This window comes from Euprymna scolopes, chromosome 20 (genome assembly GCF_053919585.1).
Source record: "Euprymna scolopes isolate OS-2025 chromosome 20, ASM5391958v1, whole genome shotgun sequence".
Classification (NCBI taxonomy): Eukaryota; Metazoa; Mollusca; class Cephalopoda; order Sepiida; family Sepiolidae; genus Euprymna; species Euprymna scolopes.
This window is the reverse complement of record NC_136501.1, coordinates 20776601-20803765: the sequence shown is the minus strand read 5'-3', so window position 1 is coordinate 20803765 and position 27165 is coordinate 20776601. Positions and strand designations below refer to the sequence as shown.

The following is a 27165-nucleotide window of genomic DNA, read 5'->3' as shown; positions in this document are numbered from 1 at the left end:
GCTCAAATCTGAATTAAAAAAAGGCTGCAAATCATCGCAGAAATCTTTATAACCGAAAAGAATATGGCTAAGCAGCAGAATTTAAAAATTTTGCTTTAAACAATATCAAATGATCGAGATATTTGGTAGAAAGTGCAAGCGAAACAGATTTTTCATTTATTTTTTTTATGGAAATGGAAATCATTCCAAACAAAACATGCGGTAAGGACCCCAAAAAATAGCTTCATGGTGAAAACCTAATCAATGATAATTATTATACAGATAGATATCGACCCAAAAAACAGCAATTCTTCCCTCTTTGTCAGAAACATTGCTCTTGGAATGTGAAGACTGAATGACAAAATAAGCAAAGCAAGTTACAAGGCTGCTAAAAATAAACCTAAATCCATCTTCTACTTTACAAAATTTAATTAGAATTCTGCAGTAGATAGCTCACACCTTCATTCCACATGGATAACTTCTTGCTTGTAGAAACGCATAAAGGAGTCTCAACTCAAAGTGCAGCCAGTGGTTTGGTACATCGGAAACAGTAAATGTAACAAATTCTTTAAGACGGGGTTAAAAATAATCTAATAGGTCCTGCATTGTTGGTTAAACTTCAACCTCTGTCCCATCACCGCCATTTTGCATCCTTGTGCTTGTGCCCCCTTGACATACATATTTCCAACTATCCAGCAAAATCCCACCCTTTCACTGTTGAGATCCTTATATACCAGAAAGCCTTTGACTCTAACAGTCTTTTTCCCCCTCAGACTGATAGACTCATGAATTCCCTCCTAGTTTCCTACTTCCCGACTTTAATAATCTTCAGAAGTCTAAATTTAATGTGATCAGACATCTTGCTACTCAATTCCCGACAGTCCTCTGCTAGACACAATCCCAAGTAGTCGTCCCTTATGTTCTAAGTGGCAATATTCTTTTTTTTTTTACATGGGGGGGATCACCACTTGTGATAATCCTTATGGTAAGTAACCGATACTTGCTAGATATCGGTTATTACCATAGTGAGGTTGTAGGATGGACGGAGATTGACGAGAGAGAGAAAACGAACGAGGAAGATCGTGCTCGGTGGATATCAGACTGACTACCCCCCGGATGTCGCCAGGGGCCGTAACTCCTGTGACACCTGCGGTGGTCTCCCTTTATTTGGTAAAGACATTACACCACTTATCAAGGCCCATAAGCTACTCGGGGATAAGGGTTATCTTGTACCAAATGGAGTAACGGACATTTTATTATGGTATTTCACACTAAAGTCAATAACAGCAAGGAAAACCTCATCTCAGTGTTTGAGATACGGATTGAATAGAAGAACTACATTTTCAGATTCACAAAAGAACTGAATCTAAATCTAAGATTCTGCTACAGTGACTGAAGTTTTGTGAGTAAAGCATTATCAGCATAAAAGCCTTTTTAATCGGTGAGTGATGGGAAGAACGAAAGATTAGAGAAAAATTAAAGCTTCATCTTTATTTCGAAGGCAACAGATTCTGTACTATCTTGACACTCTTGCAGAATTTGACCCGGATCCTCAGGATTTTCTGTCAATTATGGCTCAGATTAAGCAGAGCATTGTTCAAATGTTGAAACGCTAAAAATCAATTTTTTTTTTGTATAAAAAATATTTAAAAAATTAATCCTGTTTATTTTTAACATTTGTTAACAATTTGTAAATTTTAAAAAATTCTGTGTTTTCACCTAATTTAGTTTTCATAAAAAAAAAAAAAATTCATCTTTTCTTATAAACTTCTGTTGATAAAAAATTTACTGCCAATTTTATTAAAAAAAAATAAAAAATTTAGAATACACACACACACACACACACACACACACACACACATATATTAGTAAATTTACAGTAAGTTTTTGCTATTTTTTATTTATTGTATTTCTTTTTCCGGTTTGTTGGTTTTGAAAATTGTCTGCATCTGTTACTGTGCTCGGCTTAATACGGTTACTACCAGTCGAGCCTGAACCATAATTGACAGAAAATCTTGAGGATCCAAGTCAAATTCTGCAACAGTATTAATATTTTAAAGAGAAACACTAAGTCTTGTTTGTATTTGAGATTTTATTTCAGGAAATCTAAGTTAAAAAAAAAAAAAAAAATTAAATACACACTGACATTGACAAAGTGGAAATATTCAGAAAAAGAATTCATTAACATTTGAATTATTTAGACTCTTGTTCTCATCTTGGGAGGTTATTTTCACACCATTTCAGCTGATGTCATTTGATTTTCTTCAGGTGCATCTTGTTGGACTCAACAATCTGGGAGATCTCATTCACTCAGCTATAACAAAGTGGAAATCTTAATTTTGAATTATATTCTTAGTATCAGTTGAGCCTTGAATAGTAAATCCCCAGAAGACTAGCTTAGAACCGATTATACTTGGCACTTTATCCGTTGCACCTTGATCACATTGACATCCAAGATGAGAACAGTAGTCTGAATAGTCAAAATAATCCAAATTGTGAATCCTTATCTCAAAATTTCCGAAACAAGAATTTGTTATTCTTAACTAGTAAGACAAAACATGAAAATGGCTAATTTCTATTTGCAAATGGAAATTGATGGTTGCATTGTAGAAATCTTCAATGCCATGCAATGATTCCTATCATTACATACCTAAGGAGAGAAGCTCGAAGAATATCTTGATGAGACATAACGTTTGATTCTACTCTCCTTGTAGGTTGGAAACATTCATCAACACTGAAGAGGAACGGGATAACGCGTTAGTGAAATAATAAAGTCATCTAAAGAAACAGACACAAAAGGAAACACTAAACACAAAAATAAAAAACACACAACGTACTGCATAAGTAAAGCTTCTTTTCAAGTCTAAGAACCAATAGGAGGAGTGCTTGAAAATCAATTTCATGGCGTCAATTGGAATAGATAACTGCAGGCTGGGATCAAAGTGTAGTATCTGTTCTTCAGATGCTACACTTCAATTTCTTGTTCTCTCTCGGTAGAGGAGCAATCCTTCATGACAGAGACAATTTTAAATCTTTGTTCCTTTTCTCCACATAAAAAAAAAAAAAAAAAAAAAAAAAAAAAACACCCTGGTGTCTAGCTGTCCCGTAAGCAGGCATTGTATATAGGAACTAGAACTGGTCATACCAAATGACATTAAATTGTTTGCCGATAATACTCCCAGCAAGCTTGGTATGCAGAATACTTGCTCACAGCACCTGGTAATTCCTAGATGATCACCCACCTGAATACTAACCCGGCTCAACATCACTTTTTTTTCTCTTCATCTAACGTCGCTTTGCCCTTATTCAGGGGTCAAACATTCTGATATTACACAAGCTCACTTTCCCCATTTTCACAGTCCAGCAGTCTTCAAATTCCGTTCTATGCAGTCTTGTCTTATCACTTGCTTCCAATTTCTCCTTGGCCAGTGAACCTTCTCGCAATTCAGGACAATCAGGCTCCTGCGAGGATTTATCCATGAGTAGAACTACCATGTCAATATGATTTAGCAGCAGATAAGAGAAACCCGTCAAGAAACAAAGTTGATAGGGTTTAAGACAAGAAATAAATCAAAGACGTCATAATAGAATTTTATAAAAACAATTTTCCAGACAAGAAAAAAGAAAACGTTATTTAGAATTTATTCAACAAATGCAAATAGATTTTATTCACAGAATAATAGTGAGTGACCGACAACCGATCAAAAATTTTTCTAAAGCTTGTTAGAATCTATGAAAATCCGTTATTTCTGAACAACTTTTGCTTTTCCCATACAGATGAAACCCTGAAGTTTATTATATTAAAAGCAAAATATACTTTTCTATAATTTTTAATGATATTTTAAGTTCAGATTTTTCAAAATTACGTGTTTAATCCAGACCCCACCAACGAATGTTAACAAAATAATTTTTTTTTAAAGGTTTTCTAACCAATTAAAACTAACTTTTTATGTCTAAATAAAATTTACTATGACTGGCTATAAGAATATGCAAAGATATTAGAATATAATTACCTTATATATAAATAAATTCAAATAATTTCATTTTTTAGCACAAACTCGTAAATTTTAGCAACCATGTGCTTACTGCCGCTATCTTTGATTTTAGGTATGAGAACTCAGTTGTGTCTAAATATTTATTCAACCATTTTCATGAATTTTAATGCAACTAGACAGGCAAATACATTTTTTTTAATAATTGAATTAAATTATAAATACAAATGGTGAGATATGTTATTTTTAGCTTTATAATTTTCTTCATAATTGATCAACCAAGCTTTAAATTTTTCCTGTTAAAAGTGGAAAAAACTTTATTTTTACATCAAACAAAAATCTTTGTCATATTTCTCAGTTTTAATATCACTTTTAGTCTGCCTTATAATTTCCCAATTTAATATTTGCCGCCTTGTTAAAATTTATTACATGTAGAATAAGTTTTTGTTTGCATAAATTGAACTTATTTTTAATTTCATGATTAAAATCATTTTTCTATCCTTATTTTCTAATTAAGAACCAGTGAACCACACTATTTTTCCATAAACTAGATCATACTATATTTTCCAGTTCTTTATTGCATAAATCAAGTTGACAAAGACCCTAATTAGAATTTGGTGGACCTTAAAAAGGCTGTTTTTGGAAACCCTCATCCATAGTTAGTTCAAGGAGGTGATGGACAGCTTTCCAGCAGCAAAACTGATGACACTAACTGTACTTGTGACATGTAGCACCATCTACCGGACTAGTTATAGTTAATTTTCAAAAAGGGAGATAACTTTTTGTAAACTGTAACAGGCTACCGTATCTTGAAAAAATCTCATGTAAAACGACACTTGCATCTGCAATAGATACGATTAATTAATGCAAGAGATACAATTAATTATAATTTTCACACCCCTCTTTTTTTTCTTTTTTTTTTTTGGTATCGATTCTTTGAAGCATTCTTTATGTACTGGTACATGGAAAGTTTACAAAACACTAAACAGAAACAAACAACAAAAAAAAAAAAACCTAAAACAGAAACAAACAACAAAAAAAAAACCTAAACAGAAACAAACAACAAAAAAAAAACCTAAACAGAAACAAACAACAAAAAAAAAACCTAAACAGAAACAAACAACAAAAAAAAAACCTAAACAGAAACAAACAACAAAAAAAAAACCTAAACAGAAACAAACAACAAAAAAAAAACCTAAACAGAAACAAACAACAAAAAAAAAACCTAAACAGAAACAAACAACAAAAAAAAACCTAAACAGAAACAAACAAAAAAAAACCTAAACAGAAAAAAAAAACCTAAACAGAAAAAAAAAACCTAAACAGAAAAAAAAAACCTAAACAGAAAAAAAAACAGAAAAACCTAAACAGAAAAAAAAAACAGAAAAACCTAAACAGAAAAAAAAACAGAAAAACCTAAACAGAAAAAAAACCAGAAAAACCTAAACAGAAAAAAAAACAGAAAAACCTAAACAGAAAAAAAAAAAAACAGAAAAACCTAAACAGAAAAAAAAAAAACAGAAAAACCTAAACAGAAAAAAAAAAAATAGAAAAACCTAAACAGAAAAAAAAAAATAGAAAAACCTAAACAGAAAAAAAAAACAGAAAAACCTAAACAGAAAAAAAAAACAAAGTAAAAAGTGTTATTTGTAGCGATTTCATTTATGTTTCTATAATGATCAACTTGTACAGGCTGTTACTTTCTGTCAACAACTACCGGAAACCAAATCACGTTTTTTAACAAACAAAATAGTACATACCATATTTTGTTGAAAAACAAATGTGGGGTCCGTTTTGTTATGTATATTGTATGCATATCCTTGTAAAGATTCTTTTCTATATTTCATAATCAGAAAATGAAATTTACTTTGTAACGTTTATTTGCCACTCAATTACTAGCTGGCGTAGTCATTAATATCACGTTTTGCAGCACATGATATAAGACAAAAAGTTATCCTAATTAGATTGATAGCGTTTTTCTGTTACAGTGTTTTGGGTTGAAGGAAGAGGACTTATTAATGGGGGAAGGGTAATCATTCATACTTCCACAGGATGAAGCTGTATGTGAGCAAAACAAACCTATAATTTCTAAAAACACTCATCAATAAGCAGATCAAGTGCATATAAAGCATAATTCAATACACACTTTTTGATTACAGCGCTATAATAGTCATTGAAATAGGAGAAATCAGATTTATAAATTATTTTTTTTAATAAATCTCAATCCAAGCAGCACAAGGTCAATACACTGGTAGGTACATAAATCTTTAAATTCTTTATGAAACAACCCACACCAGAAACATTGTTAAAACTGCATTCACTAATTACACTGCAGAACAATTAATTTCTTTGGAGTTCTGATTCTTTTTCATTTCATAGAACTGAAAATTGGCAAATTTCAAAATGGGCGCAAATTACATTCTATATAGTCAATTCAGTGTCTATACCCAAACTTTTTTAAATGAACATATGTTTTGTTTGTTCTTAATAGGATTAGCAAAATAAAAGCAATCAAATATCCTTTGTAATAAATATTGGGTGGGGAAAAAAAAATGTTAAAATAGTTCTTTTAATGATGCATATGATGGCTGACTATTGTTGGAACAGAAAATCCTTGTATACTCGTAGTCTCGCAAATAATTTTACTTACACGAGCAATGCCAAATTGGCCTGTTTATGCAAAGAGGAGGAGTAAAATTAGTAAAAGGTTTGTAAAATATCTCCACTATTTTTCACGTTACATCTTATGAAATTATGAAAATTTTATCTTTCCTTTTTCTAATGATTTTTCTCTTGTACACTATTTCATTTTTTGTTTTTTTTTGCAGTGTGATTTGAATGACGTAATTATTTTAACAAATGTGACAAATTTTTAGGCCCGTTTCTTTAACATCTGTGCAGTCAATCCACTTTGAAAAAAATCTTTACATCTTATTAAAAAGAAAAAGTTATTCAATTTAGTCTGCAAAATATAGAACTTTAATTTTCATAAAAAAAATTTACAAGTTGAAAACTTCAGTGAATAAAATTTTACAAAAGTATACAAAATTCTGATGATAGATATACTATTCGAAATTAACATTTCAATTTTAAAGTAAAAACAGCTTATTTAAATATTTTTACAAACGCAATCTTTTTATATTATAAAGAATAAGATTCCTATCAATTTTATTTAATACTAACGGGGGGGGGGGTACCCAGCATTGCCCGGGTGTGTCGGTGGTGTAGTTAGGAACTGCGAGAGAGGTGGGAGGGGAAAATCAAAACAACAGAAGGCAACCCAGGTTAAGAGGTGTTAAAAGTGGTAGTAACGCAAAGGAGAACAAAAAAATGGTTAAAAAACGTAATGTCTTAGTTGATGCCTCCATGGTGCAACCGGAAGTCGCGAGCGTTGAAATTAAGCATAGTCAATCCAACAAAGACAATGATTTGCAAAAATGTCTATGCAAAACCGACCTCTCCTTGTGAAAAACTGCCCAGATGAGGGTGAAGGAATGTTTTGGGCCAATTTTCCGATATATGTTGTCCGAAGGATTGAGCTTCAAAACGATACCAATCTCGTGAGGATCGGTCGCTTGTGTTGAAAGTTTTTGGCAAACATACAAACACACATTTTGCATTTTATATATATACTAGCGGGGAGGGGGATACCCGGCGTTGCCTGGGTGTTTGGAGATGTGTGTGTGTGTTGGGAGGGGGGGGGGTTAAATCAAAACAAAAAAAAAAAGTTGGCCGGGTATTTGGAGGTGTAAAAGAAAAAAAGTTTTAGTAGAAAGGTAGGCTTGAACCCGGAACCTTTGACGCGGAGGTAGAAAGGAAATGGAAAAAACAAACCTGCAATCTAACCATCTCAACCACGGGAATAGATGAATTGATAAGTATGTTAAGTTGACGTTTATAAAGCGAACTTAACAGGTGCGAGAACGTCAAGTCGAGTGATGTTTGACCTAGTTTTGCGCTGGAAGCCAGTTTCTGTTTTCCCCACTACCAAAAAATCTCAAAAATAGCTTGTAAAAGTCGGGTAAATTAAAAGATAGCTGCAACCAGAGTTCCTTAGTCATAGATATTATTATTTAGACAGCATATGAAAAGTTTTAAGGAGCGAGCCAACCGAGAACCACGGCGAAAAAAGCCTTTTGTAGACATACACAAAAAGCGAACACACATACATACATACATTTTCACTTATATATATAGACTAGCAGGGGGTACCCGGCATTGACCGGGTGTTTGGAGGTATGTGTAATTTTGGGTAAATCAAAACTCCGGGGGTAAAATAAAGTTTTGGTAGTTAAGTATGAGGATCGAACCCGAACCCTTGAGGCAAAGTTGGAAATTAAAGTGTGGAAAAAAAAAAAAAAAAAAGAAGTGCGACGTTAACCACTGGGCCACTGTGAAATGATAACGGAAACACGTTTGAATTTATTTAATTACTTAGAATTGGCAGGTGCACGTTTTTAATGACTTAATGAGGTCAACTTTGATTGCGGGGTAGTATTTTATTTACTGAGGGAACGCTTTTTTTTCCCCTCCCAAGACGTTTGGGGGGGGGGGGGAGGGAGAGACCAGCTCCCCATAAAAAGGGGATTGTCCAAATTGAATAGCAATTGTCTAATATAAGGAAAATATTTCCATATTGATCAAAGCTGACTGCTTTCAGACATTTCCGGCGATCGCAACCGGAAAAATACCGCCAGAATTAGTGTCGCTTTTATTATAGGAAAAAGCCTAATCCACATGCGGCGAGCGAAAAATGTTGAATATTTACCTTTTTGAAGTTGAGCAAATTAAATAGACAGGCGACCTCTGTTAACTCGTAGATATGATTTATAAGTGATATAAAAAGTTTTAAGTTGTGAGCCGACCGACAGCTTCTCGGGGGGGGGGGGGGCCTTTCTTGGACATACACAAAAGTGAACATACATACAGTTTCGCTTTTATTTATATATATATATATATATGAGAGAGAGAGAGACTAGCAGGGGTACCCAGCATTGCCTGGGTGTTACAAGGTGTGTGTGCTCTTAAATCCAAAAGAAACCGGGGGGGGGTAAAAAAAATGTTTTGGTAAGTTGGTAGGATCGAACCCGAACCCTTGAGGCGAAGTTGAAAAATAAAATGTGAACAAAAACATGACACGTTAACCGCTCGGCCAGCCAGAATGAGTTACTGAAAGATGTTTGAACTTAAGAGAATTGACAGGTGCTCGCACGGAAGTCATAGAGTTAACATTTTGGGTAAGCGTGACGAGGACGTAAGCAATAACTATTCAGCAGTTAACATTTTCTGCGGGACAGTTTTTAATGAGGTCAATAACCCGGCTTGTTTGTTTTTACCTTACTTTGGGGAAATACAGCTCCCCCATTTATTAGGGGAGTGGCTCGTCTTGAAATGAAAGCAACCGTTTAATATGACAATGGTAAGCCGACATTGATCAAACGTTACATCGTTTTCTAGAGACTACTGGCCGTGGGCCAGGGATTCAAATAGAGTTTCACTTTTTTTTATACCGAAAAACGAAAGTAACATGCGGCGATACCAAAATGTCGAATATTTAACGTTTCAAAGTCAGGCAAATTAAATAGACGGGCGACCCTAGCTCATAACTCATAGATATGATTTCAACATGATATAAAAAGTTTTAAAAATGAGCGACGGCCTCAAGAAGCCGCCGAAAAAAAAAATCTTTTTGCGGACATACAGAAAAAGCGAACATCCATACACACATTTTCGCTTTTATATTTATAATATATATACTAGTGGGGATACCCGGCGTTGCCCGGGTGTTTATAGGTGTTGTGAGTAGATGGAAACTAAATAATAAGCCAAGTAATAACCCTGTTTACAAAAAAAAAAAAAAAAAAAAAAAAAAAAAAAAAAAAAAAAACCTGCCCGGCATAGTCCGTGTGGTAAAAGAAAAAAAGTTTTGGTAGGTAAGCAAGATCGAACCTGGAACCTTGAAGCGAAGATGGAAAAAAATCCTGGCATGTAACCCACTCACCCATCAGGCCGAGTAACAGTAAAGTGATTTAAGTTAACAATTAAAACTTCAATGCGCGATTTTAATGATAATGAGGTTAAACATATCTCGCAACCTTTCGCTGTGGGGCTGCTTTTTTTTCTTTTTTTTTCTTTCCAACTTTGGCTGTTTGTTTTCCGAAGATGTTGGGGGGAAACCAGCTCCATATAAAAAGGGGACTGTCCCAGTGAATAGCAATTGTCTGATATAAGAGCCTTTGCCGGACATACACAAAAAGTGCACACACAAATTTTCGCTTTTATATATATAGAAGATATATAGATAGAAGATTACAAATGGCTTAATAAAATTTTTTATGTTTTTTTTTATTTTTTTTTTATTTTAAAGTATATTAACTTTTTTCATTAACTTGAAAACAATGTAAACATGCCTCTGTTCCCCTTTCTGTTCATGTAAAAAATAAACCTCTTTTCCACCTTCCGTGACTCACGCTGTAATAGTAGCAAAAGTAGAGCGTTTGCTCTTTTCTCTCACTCCTATCTTTTTTTGTTTTTCTTTTATATGAAAAAAAAAAAAAAAAAAAAGACTAGATGTATGCATGTGCGTTTCATTTTACTTCAAAGTTCTCAGAAATCAAATCCCTGCTTTCCTGGGGCTAACACTTGATCTCTGTATACCATACATACATATTCAAATGCTCCATTGAAGTCCTCCTTTATCTTTCAAACAGAGTTTTGAATGAAATTGTGAACATAATTTTCCTTTTCTTAAAATCGACCATTTAAATGTTAAAGTATGTGGCCCCTTGGTCTTACTGGATTTCAAGACAAGAATTTCTCTTTTCTAGTAGAATAGCTGGCTTTGTGCTGCTACTCGAGATAATATCACTTATTCCTTGCAAAAATCAGCATTGGTTAGCAATAGCAAGATCTTACTTGGGTCACAAATACTATGTGCTTTTGAATATCAGGTCAGGGCTTAATTGTAGGGGAAAATATCCTCATGCCAGGTTGTCCAGGCAAATCTCTCTACAGAGAGACTTTAGACACTCAAGGGCAGCATCTAGTAGGAATTTAAGTGTGTGTGCGTGTGTGTGAATATTTAACCAATAAACTAAAACTACCGGTCACATAACACTGAAATTAAACAGAAAATAGTAATCATACACCAAGGATGGTTTATAACAAATAAAATCTTTGTTTGGATGAATAGTGCATACCAAAATATGTCAGTCAGTTGAAATGCAAAATGTTTATTTCAACTTGCTGACATTGCTATTACTTTTGCACATGTGCAAATTTAAAGATAGCTTGAAGTGGTTTAATTTTAATTCTTATCTCTCGATAGAGCAAATGGTAGGGAACATGGTTGGAGCGCTAAGTGTTTTGGTTTTAATTCTAGTTGATGACACCCAAGTCATACACACACAAAGAGAATTGGATCTAATAAATATGAAATCTGTACGAATTAAATTATATTTAAGTGTATTTTACGATCGGGCAAGCCTCCCTTCCCCTACCTAGTTCTGAATAAATATTTACAAATTTGTGCCAACTTTTCATGTTCAAAAGAAAGTGGTCTGATGATGACCTTATAATTCTTCAAATAACGGGTCACCTACGATCTATTTTAAATGGACGATGTTATCTATATATATAAAAATGTAAATGTTGGTTCGTTCGGAGTTAATTGTCTAAAAAACCACTGGACGGATGGCTTCCACGTTTTGGTATATGTTTACTATATCCATGTGTGTTTTTATATATTCCTTTTTAATCATAACATTATACTTAATTTTTCTATGATAAATAGGTGGATTTCTTTTTACCGAGAGGCCATTTTTTTTTTATTTAGGGACAATTATTTATTACCGCTTCCTGTCACGTGACCAGTGTTACAATTTAGCGGTTTTCCTGCTAGATCTGGAGATTTCGTTTACAATCTAGCGGGAAATTCTAGAAAATCTGGAGGTATTTGGCACCCAGACACCCGCATTAGATTGCTTGAAAATACTTTAAAACATAAAATAAACTCATTCATGTAAGTAAAAAAAAAGTAGCATTTATTGCCTTTGGTAACAATTATTTATTGATTATTTGTTTTGTTTTTCACCTTTTTTTCGACTAACCATTCTTAAATCTCACTATAAAATCGATTTTTCCAAGTACATTTTAGGTGAGGGGGGGGGGATTCCAATCTCCCCAAAGGGGTTTGTATTACTGTACACATAGATTCGAAAAAGTTGTCAAAAAACAAATATATAACAAATAAATGTTATCAAAGGCAAGATAAGTTACTTTTCTGCCAAACTGGCTAGCGATTTTCTGGACATTTCTTTCTCCTGATCTCGCGTTTTTTTTTTTTTAAATCTCAGTTGACAACATTGCATCACTAAAAAAACACCACAGGCTTAATGTAAACAGAATGCGTTTACAATATCGGTAAATTTTCAATGGGTTTATTGATAATGTAACCATGTGATTGAACTTTAATTTAAATTAACCACACGTGGTCGCAAAATGAATGCCGACGCTCAAAGTGTCATTTTGATTCCTCCCTTTACTTAAAAATTCACTAAAAATCAGGAAATTAACGAATTTTAATGAAAATTGCAGTATTTTTCAAATAATGATCGCAGAATATAATGAACTAATTATTTTTACTTAACTCTTGGTGAAAATGTTTTATTTTGTTTAAACAAAAAATACCTTTACTAAAGTTATGGTTTTCAGTAGTAAATAAAAAAACGCAAGAATTTATTTTTGCTTTTTTTAAAGCATCGTAATTTGTAACAATAAAAAATAATTTTTACAGTAACATTACAAAAAAAGCCCCTAAAGTCCGTATTAATGTATTCGATATAACTCGAAGAAAAATGAATTATCGGATACTATTCAGGAAATTAAAGATTCAATTAGATTCCTATTTCAGTCACCTAAATTATTTAGGGTGAAATGAGTTTAGGAATTTATAGCCAAACCTAAATATTTTTTTTTGGTAAATATCCAGATACGCTACTACAGAACACCGACCACTCTAATTTGTTTTTTTTTTTGGGGGGGGGGGATGTGATGTTGGGGCGCGCGATAAATTACCTCCCCCCCTACTCCAACTTGGTGTGCTTTCCTTTTCTTATTTTATTTCTTTTTCAGCTAATTTTAAATTTTCCACCCAAAAAGCGCTATAATGTATTTTTGAAAATTAGAAAATTCTATGTCCTGGGAAAAAAAAAATCCCCTCCCCCAACATAGTTTGCTTGGTGAAGCCGTCGTTTATGCTACAGCATGCATGCGCGTAGCATAAACGGATGCTGCAAAATGGTGGAAAGAAGTTCGTGGGTTCAGGGGTAAATACCATGCAAACGGTAAATTTGCCAAGTTTGACTATCAGATTCGTTGTCAGCGACCTCAATTACCTATAAAAAAAAACAAATTAGAGTGGTCGGTGTTCTGTAGTAGCGTATCTGGATATTTACCTTTTTTTTTTCTTGCTTAAAAAAAATAGCATTAATACAGTAAGTTAGGTAAACTGACTTTTTCGTTTAAAAATGGAATTATTTCCCTTTCGTTATTAACTTTTTTTTTTTAATTTTTTTTTTTTTAATAAATATTTTGTGTTTTATATACATAAAGTACAATTGTTGAATGTTACTGTTTTGATTATATTCGTTTGGGGGGGCACAATTAAAAAATTAAGAAAGATTAAAATGAAGCAAAATTTAAGTTTCCGTTCCATTTTTACAACAACCGTAAAACAGTGCATACTCAGCAAGTTTTATCGTAATTTATAAGCATATTGAAACACTAAATCAACATTTTATTTATTTTTTTGCATAATTAATGATGGAAGTATTTTTCTGTTTATTTTCTTAACATCTGTCAAAAAAAAAAATTATTTGTACATTCTCTAGAAAAAAAAGAATCACACTTTTCTCTACTTTCACATGTGTTCCATTTTAACAAACTGAGCCACAGCAACGCGTGGCCGGGTACAGCTAGTAGCGTATAAAATCATTATTTTCAACCAAATGATGCTAGAATGTGTCATATCCCTCATATATAGAAATGTATACTCAAATTGAAAATATATAAAATAAGTAAAACTACCAGTAAAATCTTCCATTATATTATTCAATAAATATATCCTTACATAATATGAAATTTAGCGTTAAAAAGCATTTAAAAATTTAAATCACACTTTATAATAAACTTTTGTTTTAAACTTAACAGAATTCCTATAGTTTTCATAAAACTGAGAAAATGGTGGGATCCTACCACTCCAGAAGATATCTCACTACTGATGCAATTCTCTATCTCTATAAAAGCCAAGTATGTCCAAAGATGGAGTACTGCTGCCACATCTGGGCTGGAGCATTAAAAAAAAAAAAAAAAAAAAAAAAAAAAAAAAAAAAAAAAAAAAAAAAAAAAAAAAGCCTATCCTGCCTTGATAAGTACAAAATATACTGTGGCTTGGTGGGGGATGCTTTCTTCTCTTCCCTGCAACCTCTCTCCCACAGAAGAGACGTTGCGAGCCTGTCTGTTTTATCGTTATTTCCATGGCAAGTGCTCGTCCGACCTCCAATCTCTGCCCCCCCCCACCTCACCAATCCTTCATGATAAACACCAGTCTAGATAAAACCACTATCAGTAATTTCCCCCACACTTTATCTGTGCCTAAATCAAAACGTAAATTCCATCAATATAGCTTTTTTCTGAGAAGTGCACGCCTGTAGAATTCGCTTCCTACAACTTGAACATCTTCAAGTCCAACAAACAAATTCCTGATTAATCGCCCCCCTTAAGTAAGACACTTTATCAAATCTCCAATACCAACTATTACTACGATATTATCCCATTTATTATTGTACACAAAATAACCCTTGTCCCCGAGTGGCTTCTGGGCCTTGATAAGTGGTGGTCTTCATGTAAAAAAAAAAAAAAAAATCTAGAAGCTGCAAAAACATTAGGTCCAGATAAGAATTGCAGAAGAAATAGTTGTGTTGCAGAGATGTTAAAAGCTGAGATTAAATAGGCATCGAGATGATAAACTTTTTTTTTTCAACCAATTCCAACGTTTCATTAAATCCATCAACCAATTCCAACTTTTCATTAAATCCATCAACCAATTCCAACTTTTCATTAAATCCATCAACCAATTCCAACTTTTCATTAAATCCATCAACCAATTCCAACTTTTCATTAAATCCATCAACCAATTCCAACGTTTCATTAAATCCATCAACCAATTCCAACGTTTCATTAAATCCATCAACCAATTCCAACTTTTCATTAAATCCATCAACCAATTCCAACTTTTCATTAAATCCATCAACCAATTCCAACTTTTCATTAAATCCATCAACCAATTCCAACTTTTCATTAAATCCATCAACCAATTCCAACTTTTCATTAAATCCATCAACCAATTCCAACTTTTCATTAAATTACAATTGGTTGATGGATTTAAGTAAAAATTTAATTATAATGTAGAAATATCCCCAAAGTTTCTGATAATTTTTATAATTCATGTAAAGTTACTTCCAACTAGATTAAAGATTTTGAAACCTTAGCTCCAATCTATAGTTTTCCCCACTTCACCAAACTTTGATGAAAAACACTTGTCTAGCTGAAAAACACTATCAATAATTTCCCTCGCTCTTTATCTGTGCCCAAACCTAAGCATAGGTGCCATGAACAAAGCTTCTTTCTTAAAACTGCATGCCTGTGGAACTCTTCTGTTTCCCTGCTTTCCAGCTGAGTAAAATATGGTCCTCTTCAAGTCCACTGTAAACAAGTTCTTGGTGAGCCGTTCCTCTTAAGTAATCCAATTTACCAAATTGCCACTACTAACGATTAGTATATCGTTTCATTGACTACTCTACACTCATTAACCCTTATCCTCAAGTGGCCTCTAAGCCTTGATTGGTGATTCCTTTGTAAAAATTTTTTTGATTAATCTAACAAACATTCATACGTCATCTCAAAAACTCAGAACTAAGACATCAAAGAAATTTTGTAATACATTCTTAAACAGTTCTAGTATTAGATTTTAGTTTCTTGCACATAAAATGTATTATAATTTTGAGTTCTTTAACTCTTTCTTTCAATGCATGCCTAGCATTTTTAAGGTATCACAGCATATTTATATGCATTTGCTGTAGGAAACTAGTAATTTCTAGATATTTTCAACTGCATATTCTGATTCCTTGCACAAAATACACTTATATGGCAAATTTTATTAGTTAATTTTGTCCGTTAAATAACTTTTATAGAAAATGTAACAAAATAAAGAGGGGGAGAATATCCGAACACGGGAGGCACAAAAATGGTCATAAGTTTCTTATTTTTAGATTTAAGAACATTAAAACATTCATATATGATCAAACCCTTTCTATATATGCCATTATTGATATATTGCAAACAATTTTAATTCTTTCATGTGTATTGCTACTGAAAAGTTGTGAGAAAAGTACCTTGGTAAAGAAGAAATTGTATTTTGCTTTCGGCGATCTGAAAAAAATCTTCTGACCAAGTGTCAAGAGTAAATATCTGGTGAGCTTTGCATAAACTAGGGGAAAACTAGTTTGGTGAACGTTGTTCAAGCAATGTACAGAAATGCTCCAAATTGTGTTGGAATTAACAGCATATTTATTGATAGCTTTAATGTTGCTTTGCATTTGTGTCTTAGGGTGTTCAGTATGTATTATCCGGAAGAGATTTTTCTTTTTTTTTTTTTTACATTCTCACCCCAAACAAGGCACATTGCCACTTTGATGTAGGGGGCTACTATCAGGGACATAAGCTACAGGGGTACTATGTGGGGAGTTGGGCAGCAATATGTCGATTCACGTTACACTTGAACTTCTGCATGTCAGTACAGTTGGGGAAACAGGAACCCAGAAGGAAATTCCAAAGTCTAGCAGTTCTAAGGTGAATGGTGGCTTTATAGAGGTACAGGATACTTTCAGGCGTTAGTAGCTTTCTACCACGGTAGAGAGAACCTACTTTTTTCGCAGCGGTCCTGGCAATGCTCTCAATGTAATTTTTCCAACTCATGTTTCCTGTGAACGTTAGGCCAAGGAGTTTAAAAGATTTACTTTCAGATAAAGAGTCTTTGGCCATTGCTATTTGTGATAGAGAAGGTTTCTTGTAGTTATTGAAGGAAACAAGTTTAGTCTTAGCAGCATTGAATGTGACCATCCATTTTTGTCCCCATTCCACTACAGATTGGAGGTCATCCTCTAGTGTTTCTGCCATTTCTTTAGATATGTGTTTATTTGTTTTCCTGTCATGTCTGTTATAGAGCGCGGTGTCGTAAGCATACATACCCCTCTCACAAACAATTTTGTCAGAGAGGTCATTTATGAATATTAGGAATAATAGCGGCCCAAGGATAGACTCCTGAGGCACTCCCACATTTATATCATATTGTTTAGATGTACGACCATCAAGGACAACCTGAATTTTTCTCTTATCTAAGAAGGATTTAATTATGTTAAGTATTCTTCCAGTGATACCGTATGATCTGATTTTCCCCGAGAAGACCTTCATGCAATATCCTGTCAAAAGCCTTAGATATATCTAGAGCTACCGCGCTACCCTCCCCTGCTTTGTCAAGTGAATGGTATATACGCTCAGAGACTACAGTTAGGATGTCTGCGGTGGAACAGGCTTGTCTAAATCCATATTGTTGGTCAGTCAGAAGTTGAGCATCTGTAAGGTGATGGATTAGAGCTTGGTTAATTATGAATTCAAATATTTGGGCGAAAAGTGGGAGGAGGCTAATGGGGCGGTAATTTACTGGATGAGTTCTTTTGCCAGAATTCTTGAAAAATGGTACTACAGAAGCAGTTTTTCAGCAGGCAGGAAAGCAAGATTCATTACGGCATTTGTTGTAAAGTTTGGAGAGAACTGGAGCTGCTTCGGCGGAGTACTCTTAATAGCACAGACGGGATGAGATCAGGTCCACATGCTTTTGAAGTGTCAAGATTTATGATAGCATGCACCTGAGAAGGGGCGATTTTCAGATCGTCTAGTGTGGCGTCTGTATGCAAAGGAAAGTAGGGAGGGGGTGGTTAGCACGGTCCAGCATGGAGTTGGAGGCAAACTGACTGGCAAGCATGTTATCCTTCTCGGTTGCTGAGCAAACAACCTCATGATTGTTGGACAGTGGGGGAATTGTTGATTGGCCATTATTTACTACACTGTTGTCAATTTTCCAGAAGTCACAGGTTCCTAATTTCTGTGCTTCGATGCGTTTTTTGGTGGTTTCAGTAAATTCTCTCTCAGCTGTCGCTATTTCTTTCTTAGTTATTTCTGGCTTCTATATACTTATGTCTGTTTGAACTAGACTTATGTCGGTTAAATCTGCGGTATGCATGCTGCCTTTGCGCGATGGCAGCTGCACAAGTAGAAGTAAACCATTGAGGAGAGTGGGGCTTGCTATAAACACTAAACATGTGAGGACATGTGCTTCAATTGTTGTTTTGAACCATTCAGTGGTCTCATTTGCGCACTGTTCAGTAGGAAGTGAAAAGATATTTCACCATGGGGCGTCTTTAATGAGATCCCTGATGGTTCCCAGTCAGCCTTTTTATAATAGCTCGTGATTTTGAGCAATGGCTCTTCCATTTTGGCTCTAGAGTTTAGGGCGATTTCAACTATTATCACGACATGATCAGCATTCCCAAGTAGGTTGTGGGCGTTTGTAACACAATCATCGGGAACTGTGGTCAGAAACAGATCTAAAAGTGATGCATGTTCTTGCTGGTCAGAGAAACGGGTTGGAAACGTAACCATCTATGATAGAGAATGAGATATAGAGAAGCTATGTGTTGTGCTGTATGCTAATGAGTTAACACATGCATGTGAAACAAAGGATAACCTACTTATTAATCTTAAAGAGTTGCAGGAATGCAATGGAAAGTAAAGGTCTGAAAGTGAATGTTTTCGTTTACTTGCCTCCCCATGAGGGCAGAATTAGACACAAGGTCGGTTTTCAATGTGGGGGAAACTCCACTGAGATGATCACAGATTTGAAAAATCAGATCATAAAAAACAGGTTATCGCAAAAGACTGAGAACTTAGTACAACTAGGAGTAAAGGGAAAAAATTAAAGGTAATTACAAAGGCTTTTTTTAAGCTGATGGATCAAATCCTGAAAGTGATTGAAATAATTAAGCAGCAAATAAGCAAAGATAAAATACAGCTTGTTTTTATGCTTGAACAAAGTATCACTGTTGCTTTAGTTATCCTACAACAACTGCGAGAAAAAAAGCATCTTGGTAAAGAAGAACCTGTATTTTGCTTTTGGCGATCTGAAAGAAGCTGCCAAGAGAGATTGTCTCATGATAAACGAGTGGTTAAGGAAGGTTGTTCAAGCAACGTACACCAATGCTCAAAGATATGTTAAAATAAACAAGGTATTTAATGTTGATTTTCACTTGAGATTATAAACTTGACAAAATCAGAAAATAAAAAGAAAAGACTGGGAACACAATGCAGTTTTTGTTGGTTTTATGCCTGGGAAAAGTACCACTGATGCGAGATTCATCCAGAGAAAAATGCAAGAGTAGTATGTTGGTTAAAAAGGACTTGTATTGTTGTGGAGTCCATAACATGAATAGCGTGGTTAAGACGGCACTAAGTTGAACACAACTTGTTTGTGCCAAGAAGTGAAAAGGGATCAACAAAGGTTACTGGTGACATAGATCTAACTAGAGACTTCCATTGACAGAGTGTGCACCTGCATTGCGAGACATGTCAGTAAGTATTTTGGGTGAGAGCTAGTTACAGTCCCTCCCCCACCGCACACACACAAATGCACATGGGGATTTTTAGGCAGTTGAGAGTCGAGTTAGAGTCCAACAGTCATCAGACAGAGCACTCTCATGGAGCGACTAGGGGCAGCTATGTATAGAAGATAAATCAATAGAGAAATTTCCAGCCTCCCAAGGATAGGCAGAGAACAGGGACGCACCATTCGACCATGAAACCAATAAAGTCCTAATTGTCCAGTGAATGAGCCTTGCGTCGTTGAGCTTTTTTGTTCCAGATGAGCCAACACAGTCAAGAGGTGACGAAAATATAAAAAGGTAAGTTTCTGCTTTTAATTTATAAATCGCCCAAAAGAGCCGACGTGCTGTAAATATGAACATTGACTTGAAATAAAGAGACACCATTCCCCTCCCCCTCCGCAACAGAACAGTATTTTGCTTGAGGGGCAAACAAGTGGTTAGCAAAGGTTGTTCAAGCAACGTACAGAAATCATGTTAGAATTAACCTCATATTTAGTGACAGCTTTAATGTTAGAATGAGAGTACATCAAGGCTCTGCATGGAATCAGTTGCTTTGCATTTATCTCTTAGAAGCAATGTCAGTTCCGAAAAGATGATTTAGTGTTTATCTATAAAACAATGGAAGATCTACTTGTTAATTTGGGGACTTGGAGGAATGCTATGGAAAAGAAATGTCTAAAGCAAATGTTACCAAGAAAAAGTGATAATCAGTGGTTGTAATGTTTGAAGTTCTCTAGAAAGAGAAATATCCCCCCCCCCTCAGTTTATGAAAATGGAGTCAGGTGCAATGTAATTTTTTTTTGTGTGATATTTATAAGCATCAGACACAAGAATGCAGTGGAATTATTGGCAGGTTGAAAGATATACAGAATAATCATATTGACATACTCGGGGTGTTACGTTGCGAGTGAAACCGTCAAATTTCCGAGTGATTTTTCAAGTAGCGACTAGAAACAAAACGCTTATATTTTAGGGATTGTTTTTTTTTACCCCCCCCCCACCTCCACAGAAACTTCCAAAGCTCATTACCAAGTGAAAAATATCTTTTCAGCCGTTATTATTATAAATAAAACAAACTCAAATTCTTTAAACAATACTTTTTAACAAAGGCTGTTTAAAAAAAAAGAAAAAAAAAAAAGTCTAATGAATTTTGAATGCTTATACCGTTAACTCTCCACATAAAATTTGGTGCATATTTAGAATTACACTTATTAAAAACAAAATAAAAATACAAAAAATTTATCACGGACTGTAGATGTACTTCTCACAGAATATAGATGTCATATTCCAAAAATCATGTGGGTTTGGCTAGTAATTTTTCTATTCACCTAGTAAATGAAAATATTTAGCTATCAAAGGATAACTAAAGATAAATTTGTAGAGCTGTGCACACCAGTTCCCATTAGATCAAAGTTAAGCATCATTGAGCACTGTCAGTACTAAAATGGGTAACCATTATGGAATACTAGGTGCTGTATGTGCTCTCTGCTTATCTCAATTGCTTCCAGTCACCCCAGACTGCCTTGACATGCTGATTCAGGAGAGGTGTGGTTGGGAATCTGATAACCTCTGAGGAAGATTAATCTGGATAGCGAGATGTATACAGAACAGGATATACCAATAGTTTGGTCACATTTAAAAAAAAATGGCTGAAAGTTGTGCAGTTAATAAATGTAAACAGGTGACAGAGTCAGTTGGTAGTGAAAAGTCAAGGATTAGAAGGAAGTGATAAGATTGAAATTTGAAAGAGGGATAAATAAGGACCTGGGCAAAGATTAGTTTGATGGTTAATTTATAAACATTTTACATGCCTGCATGTAAAACAGATATTAGACTGAATATGTTGAAGCGATGAAGTGCGGCATTCACCTCAAAGCAGGTTGAATAGGCTTCCTTCAAAGGAGGAAGTGTCAAAAGAATATTAAATTCACAGGTAGTCCTCCGTGACCTGTAATGTTTGGTGCATTTTAGTTAGGAAGCCAGTATCTTCAGACAACCTGATCTAGTAGCACCAGATGCCCTAACACTCTAAGCAAGTGGACCTGGGGACAATGGTGACTAAGGGCTACTACATATTCCCCAAAGCCCCCAAATGGGGTTTCCTCACTGAATGTTTTCTTAAAGTCATTCATAAAAAAAATAAATAAATAAATAAAAATGTAAGAAAGAAAAAAGAACAATGAAATAAAAGTTGTTGGACTCTGAAAATAGTGAGCTAACTTGAGTAGATATATATTATTCCTTAATTGGAATTCATTTTTTGAGATGAGCATTATATATATTAATTTATTTTTATTTCGGACTACTAGTCTCCACAAAATGTGGGGAGACGACAACAACTACAGATGGCAGTGATTGCTGAGAATGCAGTTAGGAGATTTGAAGTTCCTATTCGTCGCGGTTACCACCTGACGAAGGCCAGAGGAATTAGTTGGCCGAAACGTCGTGAATAAACAATCCAATAAAAGATGAAAAAACAACAACTAATAAAGATGAGATTAGTAGTCCGAAATAAAAATAAATTAATATAACTTGAGTAGCCTAAAAAAAAAAAAAAAAAAAAAATTATGTCAACACAAAATAAACTATAGATTCATGAAGAGACAAAAGATAGAATTGTTTGCATCTAAATGTTCAAAATAAGATATCAAACTTAAAGGGGATTTCACTATATTTATCTATTGCTGGCCTGTGATACCCATTAACTGAATTTGTTTAAATGCTATGCTTAATGCGGTTATATTTACAGGTTTGCAAATGTTATTCACTGGAAGAGAAAATGTGTTTTATGTTGGATGTTCCAATAAAGAACACATGGCTCTACAAATTTATCTTTAGTTGACCTTTGACAACTAAAGATTTTCGTTTACTAGCCAAATAAAAAAAGTTACGACAAAATAAAACGATTTTTGGAATATAACATCCTATAACAGATTTATCTGCATTTTTTTCTTTTTTTTAAATAAGTATAATTTTAAATATGTAGTCTATGTTGAGACCTGAAGGTATAAACATTCAAATTTCTGATTTATACATATATATGTGTGTGTGTGTGTGTGTGTGTGTGTCCAAAAAGTCACTGAAGGGTTAAAAGTCGTCATTTTTGTCTATTTCAGATATTTTACAGATAATATTTTGGAAATTATGGATAAGTATATCATTAAACAACGTACCCAAGTCTTGAAATTGTTTTGTCGACAACATTATCTCTTGCTAATGTCAAATGGGCACTATGTTCTGCAGGTTTGACTAGCCAATTTTTTCTTGTGGGGGATATCTTAAAGAGCCTATGTTGATAAACCCCAAACCCTGCAAGAATTGAAGGAAAACATCAGGAACCAAATAAGGGAGTTAAATCGCAATCCAGAGATTCTGCAATCTATCATGAATGTTTTGGAAAGAGCACAAATATGTAAAGCTGAAAATGGGCAACATTTAAAAGACATTTTCATAAATAAAGATTGTTTGAATTTTTTTTAATTTCTCAATAAGATGGTGTTACAATTACAGAAAGATATCAAAAATGAATATTTAAGTTCAAAACTCTTCAGTGACTTTTTGGACACTGTACACAACCTTCATAAAATATATATATATATATATATATATATATATATATATATATATATATAGTTCTATTAAACTTTTGTTTAATTTTACTTTGCTCATTTTATTAAAAAAAAAAGTTGAAAAGACATTTTTTCACTCAAGTAATGAACTTTGAAAGATTGTAAAAAAAATAAATAAATAAATAAAAAAAAATATATATATATATATATATATATATATATATATATATATATACATACATACATACATACAAACAATCACCAGATATAAGCGTTTTATCATTTTTAGTCGCCACTTGGAGAGAAAAAAAAAAAAAAAAGAAAAAAAAAAATCACAACTGCAACTATTTCATTTGCAACGTACAGCAGTAAGACAAGCAATGAAATCAAAAATAATTTGTATTTGAATAAATATATCAGTGATTTAAAACAATAGACTTTCTATTATTTAACATAAACACACTCAATAGGTGTTTTCTACTATATCGGCCATTTAAATCTTACACTTCAACATCTGAAGGAAAACGTTGAAAAACATTACCACCACCATCATGGTATGTAAAAAAGAAATAAAAAGAAACTTATATTTCCTGATGAAGATTCGGTTATGAATCCAAATATCGAATTTAATTTTAATGCATAAATATGTTTACTTATTGAAAGAGATTTTGCACTTATCTGGTCTTTAAACTGTTAAATTTTGGAATTTTGCATATATATCGTATATTTTGGCATATAAGACGATCCTTAAAGTCAATAAATCATCTTTAAAAAATAATATTTCACAAGATATCGGGTGTTGCAATCTTTAGCCTAGACTAAACAAACATGCTTTCATGATTTAGAAGTCGTCTTATACAACCGATATATGATAAATTTATTAAAATTTGCTCCAATTTTGTACCTCATCTTATCTGGTGGTCACCTTATACACCGAAATATACAGTATGTGTGAAATTATAAACATCAGGAAAACCCTATGCAGATTAAATAACATTTCAAGGATGTTTATAGTCTCATCAAGAATTCAACAAGGACTAAAAATGATGAAATGAAAAGTTAATTATACAAATTAAATCAAGTAAAAAGGTAAAATGAAACAAAATAAGTAAAATACAAAAAAATAAATAAATAAAATAAAAAAGTTATTAGCAAAGACGACATTCTACAGAAACTAATGTAGCTATTTGCTTTAGTATCATTATGGGAGTTACCCATTTCTTATTAGCTAAATGATAAAAAATATAATTATAATAATAGGTCAAGATATTTATTGAGCATTTTTGAGAAAAAAAAAAATAAAAAATAATGTATCACAGTTCAGTGCGGACAGACTATAACCCATCCAGAACCAGGAATCTAATCTAATTGATAGTCAGCAGTTCTATGGGATTGGCGCTCATAAACCTCTTCAAATGTCCTTATTTGACGGTTATTTTCAAAGTGCTTTATTTGTTTGTTTATACAAATTAGTCAAAAATGGAGAATGGGCCAAACAAATACAGATACTACACTTTGATTCCAGTCTGGAGACAGTTTTCCTCGTACCAAATCATATAAAATATTTGTGGGGAAAGCATACAACCTCCCGTGGTTTAGAAATTCATTTCTAGCTTCTGGTTGTTGAAGCTTTTACTTCTGAGTTTGAAATCACAGGATGGCAAGGAGAACGAGAAAAGGGGAACGAGAAAAGGGGAACGAGAAAAGGGGAACGAGAAAAGGGGAACGAGAAAAGGGGAACGAGAAAAGGGGAACGAGAAAAGGGGAACGAGAAAAGGGGAACGAGAAAAGGGAGAGGTAGCGGGAGGGGGTGAAACAGCAGAAGCAGAATTTTCTTATCAAGAGTTCAACAATGACTTAAAATGATTACATGAAAAGCTAATTATACTAACTGAAACAAAAAAAAAAAGTACAGCAGCGATGACTATGTAGAAAAATAAATTCTGGGGCACAGAAGGTAACTTGTTTTAAATGGTAGCACTCCCAGCTTCGTAGTGCTTCAACTTTGAGTTAAGAAAAGGAGGTTTTACTTTTGGAACGACCCTCGTATACAATTATTGCTGCTAAAAAAAAAAAAAAATTAAAAAATAAAAATCACATTGCTTTAAACAAAGTACTTCATCTAAAATAGCATTATCAGTGCACCCCAGCTGGACTTTGGATATCACTAGGCTTTGTGTCACAGCATTGTCTGCCATAACACTTACTGAATGATAGTGGATAGGCAATAAACTCATGCTCTTTCCAAAAGGAAGAGCTTGGGACGATGAGCCCCGGAAACTGTATACTTTGATCTTAACAAAAAAAGAGGCAGATTATGGTTCAAAGTACGAATTTTAGACATTTATTTGAATTAGTTTAAAAAACAGCAATTTATAGATAGTGTCAACGCGTTAATGAGACAAAGTATCGTTTATTTGTGTTAAAAAAAATTTTAAAAAAAAATGGTGTCCATGTCAAAGTTGTAGTTTCAGAAAGAAATTCATTCAGTTATCTCCCATTTTCGATATTTTTCATAAAAATCACCCCAGTCTCTAAACTGGTTGTTATTTTTGTAATGTTAACGAACTTGTCATTTAAATCTATCGCCCCATCAGGCTTAGGATTAATGCTGGGGTCAAAAGGAAATATTTCTTACGTTACAACAAAAAAAAAAAAAAAAAAAAAAAAAAAGGTGGCAATGATTCTATAAATATACTGTTTTCTGGGGTGATGGGGGGGGGGGGGAATTAACGGGCAGTATGAACGTTGAGAATTGAATTTAAAATTTCCAACTTTAACATAGACGCCATTCTTCTAACGATAATGCTTCTCGCAAACGAATCAAGTAGCTATAACACTAATGATACCGAAATCTATTTTCCCCTCTAAACAATTTACACGATTCAAATTAGGAATCTGAGAAAAAGATTCCTGCATGAATTAAAAATTATATCATTTTTTAAGCGATTATAAGTTGCATAACAAAGTTTGATTTAAAAATATCATTGTTATAAACATTCATATTCTTAGAAGATGCGAACAGCCGCATCTATTCTTGGCTTATCACCATTTTCAGGCACTTGAACTGCAAAAAAGCAAGGGAAGTTGATGGGGGAGAGGGGCAGGAATGTGGACGAAAAAGCCCAACAACCACGACTCCTCATCGTCAGGTAGTAAAGAAAAACAAGTCTTATTAGAATTACTCGTTAGTTAACAGATGTAGAGAGGAAAGGCAGAGATTCGCCATGATACCTGACACCCACGTGTCGGGTATAAGCACTGACAGAGAGTTGCCTCACGAGATCAGAAAATGAAACACTATAAGCAAGAGAACAGATTCAGAAATACAAACACGTTTACAGTTCAGCTGACTATACTCACCAACTAGTGGAATTAGAATCGTCATCGTGGGAATCATTACTATTAGCGGCATTATTTTTAAATAAAATACTGTTGATAAAGTAATCGATTTATTTTGACTTTTATACTAGTTTTTGGTCTACATACGTTTAAAAAAAATTAAAAAAAAAAAAAAAAGGGGTGGGAATGATGTTTTATGATTCCCAGATTCGAAAACGTGATTAAAATTTATATATATATATATATATATATATATATATATATATATAACGAATGTTATCAAAGGCAAGATAAGTTACTCTTCTGCCTAGCTGGAAAGGGCTAGTAGTTTTACTCACTTTAAAACATTCTGTTGGAAAAAGTGTCGAGTGTTACGCGAAATCAAGAAAAATATCCGCAAATTGACACCTAAATATTTGAAGTCTTGATAACGACTTAAAAATAAAACAAAGTACTGTTAAAAACCCACCAACTATGTCACCGTAGCATACATTGGTGAGTTTCTAA

General features: G+C 33.7%; 1 protein-coding gene across 2 annotated transcripts in view; it reads right to left on the bottom strand.

Annotated features, from left to right (window-relative positions):
- LOC145241351 (protein jagunal-like) overlaps window positions 1-27165 on the bottom strand; it is a 41486-nt gene that overhangs the window by 8004 nt on the left and 6317 nt on the right. Inside the window, exon 2 of one of the 2 annotated variants that reach the window (XM_080104219.1) lies at window positions 2630-2713. The exons of the other annotated variant lie outside the window; for it this stretch is intronic. Within the exon in view, the coding sequence (XP_079960345.1) occupies window positions 2630-2713 (84 nt within the window). The remainder of the gene's footprint in view (window positions 1-2629; window positions 2714-27165) is intronic. 2 annotated transcript variants of the gene reach the window in all.